This window comes from Notothenia coriiceps, unplaced genomic scaffold (genome assembly GCF_000735185.1).
Source record: "Notothenia coriiceps isolate Sejong01 unplaced genomic scaffold, NC01 NC01_scaffold00036303, whole genome shotgun sequence".
Classification (NCBI taxonomy): Eukaryota; Metazoa; Chordata; class Actinopteri; order Perciformes; family Nototheniidae; genus Notothenia; species Notothenia coriiceps.
Window position 1 is genome coordinate 54,332 of NW_011369004.1, and position 5,522 is coordinate 59,853.

The 5,522-nt window shown below is 39.7% G+C and overlaps 1 protein-coding gene across 1 annotated transcript in view; it reads right to left on the reverse strand.

The window, feature by feature from the left end:
- Positions 1–4,562, reverse strand: part of LOC104963496 (coiled-coil domain-containing protein 57-like) — a 12,739-nt gene extending 8,177 nt beyond the window's left edge. The window contains exons 1-5 of the mRNA XM_010792094.1: positions 4,418–4,562; positions 4,120–4,220; positions 3,012–3,249; positions 1,300–1,400; positions 238–354 (exon numbers count right to left, since the gene is read on the reverse strand). Of these exons, the coding sequence (XP_010790396.1) occupies positions 238–354; positions 1,300–1,400; positions 3,012–3,249; positions 4,120–4,220; positions 4,418–4,562 (702 nt within the window). The remainder of the gene's footprint in view (positions 1–237; positions 355–1,299; positions 1,401–3,011; positions 3,250–4,119; positions 4,221–4,417) is intronic.
- Positions 4,563–5,522: the final 960 nt, after the last annotated feature.

A 5,522-nucleotide genomic window follows, 5' to 3' on the forward strand; every position in this document is an offset into this window, starting at 1 on the left:
TCCGCTTCGCGTCGGGCCGAACCACGCCCCTTAGCTGTGATATAATGAGCATATACCACGGCCTGTCGTGAGCTATTGCTTAAATATATAGTGGTAATAATATATTAATGCTGAATTGCATATATATACTATGAATATTTTAGAATGACCTTGGATACATTTTTCACCAAATGATATCCATTCTATTTGAGGAGAGTATTGCATATCAATTAAACCCAATATTCCCTTTGTTGTTACCTCAGGTGTTTCTGAGGGTGTGTGACCCTGGGACCGAGGGTTAGCAGCCCCTTCAGTGGAGGGCCCTCGGTGTGTGGAAGGTGGAAGGTGTTGCTGTCTCAGTGCATACTGCAGCTCCTGAAAAGACACATACATTAGTGGAGCCACAAAGCCCTCTTGAGGTAGCAGAGAGAAGTACACATCACTAAGATCATTCTTCCTCTGAGGTGTTTCCCAGAGTGTTCTTAGGCTGTCTGCAGCTTTGGGAACGGGTGTAGAAGGCCATGACACCCAGTTCTGATCACATACTGGTGTGACTCTGGTTCTAAGTGCCTTGCCAGCTTCCCCATCGTATGGTTTGCCTCAAACGATGCAGGTTATCACACACAATTTATTCTGCATATAAAAAGGGGTAAGTGTTATTTAATACTATTATAATAGGCTAATGGATAGGGTAAAAGAATATAACATTTTCTAGTTATTTCAAGAATGAGAAGATATACCGGTATATATATTTAGAGATTGATCATGTCTGATTAAGCATAAACCCCAATGCTCAAGCTCACAAATGACCATGATGTATCCCATTTGTATAACTTGTACATAAACTGGAATATATAAATGACATTCTGCGGTTTTAGGGGGGGCCAGAATGCTCAAATAAAAAAAATTACTATTTTAAATATGAATGAAAAATGTACTTCAATGAATGCTTCGAATAAAAGGAAATCGGATATTCTCTGAAATTAAAAGCGAAAAGATATGTTGAGGAGTTATCATCTCTACTGGATGAAAGCATTCTGTTACTTCAAAGGGGAAGTAAGAGTGTCCAAGTCACCTAACCTTACACAAATGATGTCATCAAATAAGTGACAGCAGGGGCAAAGGATATTCTCATGTCTAGCTTGCGATTAGCACTAAAATGAACCCTCTTTCCTAGTTACCACAACGCTTGGTGAATCTGAGGAGGGACAACATGGTAAGAGATAACTATCTGACTGCGTAATAAAGAAGTTCCTTTGAAGGAATTGTGAGGAAGGAAACATGTCATTGATTATAGATTTGTAGAGCTGGAGCAGATACCTGTGTGGTGAGCTGGTACTGGAGCTGTTCCAGAGCAGACAGCCGGTCATGATGCTCTCCTTGGTTCTCTGTGAAAGAGTCCCGCTCCGGCTCCACTGATTCTGCTGGACACACAATATTCGTAGAGCCGTACTGTAGGTGCTGTCTAGTAAAACTTTTTTCTAAAATATATAGACAGTTTTTGACTTGTGTTAATTATAATTTGTTTCCATTTTCTCCTAAGTTTATGGGATTTGGGAGAACATTTTCCTAAGGTCCAAAGTCCTACATTTCTATGAGATTAGCATACATATTCTGACAGGTTAGTTTGTCCTGAAAAGAAAGATGTGTATACCATGATTATGCAGTACAAAGTGTTGTGTCCAAGTGTCAGGTACTAAGAGAAGTCGACTTTGTGACCACAGAGTGTGAACGTTGTGATCAGCTGTTTTAGCGCAGTTCTCCAGTGAAGGGGGGAGTCTCCCTCCGCAGCCGGTTGGCGTAGTTTTGGCACAATTTCGTTGTACAGACCGACGTTAACAGCAGCCCTGTCTGTGCACACGGAGACCGAGGTTGCGTTCGAATAGTCCATTTAGCTTAGGAACCTTCCTAACCGAGTGAAATGACCCGGAAGTCCCTCAGTGGCAGCCATGATAAGTGCCGTTCGAATTCTCTACATGATAGGAAAGGAGGTTTCAAACTTCCTTTATAACCTCCTTTAGCTTAGGAACCGCTGGACCTCCCTTGACCGAAAGGAGAGGAGAAAATGCTGCCCCACAATGCCTTGCAGCCGCAGCATTTGATGTCACACAACAGTCGGCCGTTCACGGAAACAAACGATTATGACGGAGAAATTATATAATGAAGTTACGGTGCTTATTAAGCATTTTAAAACGTATGTGGTAAGTTGCCAAAGTGCTTTGTTTTGAACGTTCATCAGTATTATAATCAAAAAGAGAAATATGAACGTTAGTTTTTACTGAAATGATCAAATAAAGTCAACATTTCACAGTCTTTACTGAGCTGTGTGGGGTTTGTTCAACTTTTAAAAAGATGTTTGAATGGTGATATACACAGTGATAGATGTTAAGGACTAACGTTTATAATAAATACATTTGTATTGATTTTAAGATCTTTTCATACAATCATACGTATTGGGATCATTTGTATTAATGTGGACCGGAGGACGAGCATAAGTTTCACTTTCCTTTTTTATTTCAATTCCGCATCATAAACACGTCGGATAGTGAAAGTGCAGTTGGATTCTCTAAAGTACTGCAGTCTCTTCTAAGTCCTTTTGAATTCTCCTATCCACTATCCCTTAACCCCGTGAAGTTTCACTCAGAGGTCAAGGAATAGACGATAGGGTTAGACGTTAGGAGCTGATTTCTGGATTATCCGACCGCAACCCAGATGGTGTTGACCTGGTGCCCCTGTGTATCTCTTCCCTCCCCACCTGTGTATTATTCTTATCCTTTATGTTATATAAAACATTTTAAAGAAAAACACGAAACATTAAATATGAAAATAGGTCTTAGCCAAACCTACCTGGCCAAGTAACTATGTCCATATAAACACAATATGTAAGTTATGAACAGACACCCTACCTACTGATATTATTTCCACGCTGCCTGCTCTTCAGTGTGTGTGTGTGTGTGTGTGTGTGCGTGTGCGTGTGCGTGTGTGTGTGTGTGTGTGTGTGTGTCTGTGTCTGTGTGTGTGTGTTATTGTACCCTGTGGTCCAGCGGTGGTCATCTGGGCCCGGAGGCGGTTCCCCATCTCTATCAGCTGCTGCTTGTCTCTGCTCAGCCGGGCGATACAGGATGCAGCCTGCTTCAGTCTGCTGTGCAGGACAGGAAGTTTGTTTTCAGTACCCTGCACATCTTCTAAAGGGCCGCCAGACATCTGACCTGAGGTCTGCTGCCGCTTCAAACAAAGGTTCTCCTCCTGGAGCTCTCGTACCAGCGCAGTCTGGAAGGAAGCGGAGACAAGAGATACAACTTGAAGGAACTGGTTTGCAGCACCCCCCTCACACAATATCTTCTCACATAACTGACTGGTTTGAAAATCAGCTTTTAGGTGTTCTTGGATGCTTTGTCTACCGGGAGTCAAAACTGAACATGGAAAGGTAGCGTTCTGTTATTACGCTCCATATATCTGGAACAAACTACCAGAAAATTGAAACCCAAACAAACTTTTATTTGCCGCTTCTTTTTATTAAATCAAATAACTATTTATATCTAACACTGCACTGTACTGCATTTTTATTTGTGTATTCTCTGTATGTCTTGTTCTATTTTAGCGCGTTTTAATTTGTATTCTCTTGGTATTCTAATGTTTTTTAAATGTTATTTTAGAATGCGTTCTTTTTTTTTGTAAAGCACTTTAATTGCTATATAAATAAACGTACCTTGCCTGGCGTTTAACTGACGTTTTCTAAGTGAACGTGGGCGTTACATGAAGCGTTAAATTGTGTGTCACATTTCATGTATTCATATCTTACACTGCACTGTCACTTTTATTCTTGTTTTTAAACCACTTTTATCCTATTTGAGCTTTTTCTTGTTTTATCATCTTGGCTTTTAAATATTAAAATGTGTTTGAATTTAATTTTGTAATAACAATGTTTTTGTTGAGCTATATGTTTACGCTTATAATGTTTTTGTAAAGCACTTTTAATTGCCTTTCTTTCTGGGCCAATGTTGTTAATGACTGAGAGACAACATGAGCGATTTGTCTTTTGACATGGTTGATAATTGTCCCAGTCATAGGTTAAGCATGAAACATGTCAGCTTTAACCCCCAGGTCAACTTCAACTTGTTGACTGGTTTTGCTACACACCTGTTTCATTAGTTTGGCGAGAGCAGACTCAATATGTGCCACTCTGACCTCCTGCCTGTCCAGAGCTGAGGGGTCGGCACCATTCTCTGAGAGCAGAACACCTGAGGATTACATATAACAGGCAAAAGACAAATGAGCACACATTATATGATATATATTACATTAATACGAACACAATTATGATTTAATACAAAATGGACATAGATGGAACAATCAGAGGGAAATATTGTACTTTTTAATCAAGAAAGTAGGGGAGGTGTTGGGCGAGAAATTGTAATTGCATATACCGTATATATACCTTGCTTTAGTCCCTGGTTCTGGAGGTGTGTGTTGTCCGGAACTAAAGGAGCCAGATTCTCTTTACCCGTGGCTTCCAGCTGCCCCTCTAAGTGTCTGCATCGAGCCTTCAGGAGAGACACCTGATCCAGCCTGCCTGTGGGCATTTTCAAAAGAGTACTATAAATATTTGACCGTAGATTAGTGTAATGCAAGTAAAAAAAAAAGAAGAAAAAAGACTGACTTATTTGAAACAAGCAATCTACACCCAAGCTCACCGGGGACTAAGTTCTGTGTTTCCAAGAGGCAGGTTTGAGGAAGACCGGCTTTTCAGCTTAAAAAAGTCTTAGCTAGATTTCATGGAAAATGAGTGCTATTTAAAGAACACATACAGTATGTATGGAACCACTGTAACTGAGGTTAGTTTACTTCTAAAGCGTAAACTTAACAAGTTCCGGTGGCACAGTAATCTGATTTGAAATCAGTATACAGAATTAACATCATTGTGAACAAGGTTACACATTTACCTGCCTCAGTTAGATACTGTGTCAATGTATCTTTGTCACATAACTTAAGTTTACAATCACTGTAGGAGCCATATGTTCAAATGTATAGTTTGATATATTTGAATATTATAATCCTTTGTTGTTAGTGCTATTATATCATTTATTTGAACCAGCCGTGTGCAATTGACGGCATAGACGACCGCAGCTGTTTGTGATTACGAGACGTTATAGCCGACGGCAGCTGCTGGTGATTGTAGTGTGTTTGTTTGTTTGTTTGTTTGTTTGTTTGTTTGTTTGTTTGTTTGTTTGTTTGTTTGTTTGTTTGTTTGTTTGTTTGTTTGTTTGTTTGTTAAATTGACGGCATAGACGACCGCAGCTGTTTGTGATTACGAGATGTTATAGCCGACGGCAGCTGCTGGTGATTGTAGTGTGTGTGAGAAGGAGAAAGATATTGGGGTCAATATTTACATTCAAAGCTTCTATTAAGGTGTTTGAATGGAGCTTCGAAAAATCTACTTTTAAAACCTCAAGAGTTCAAACTAGATTAACGTTATTTAATGATATTACTCTTCAATTTCGTCAACATAAATACACATATGTTGTTGTATTCATGTTTCTGTG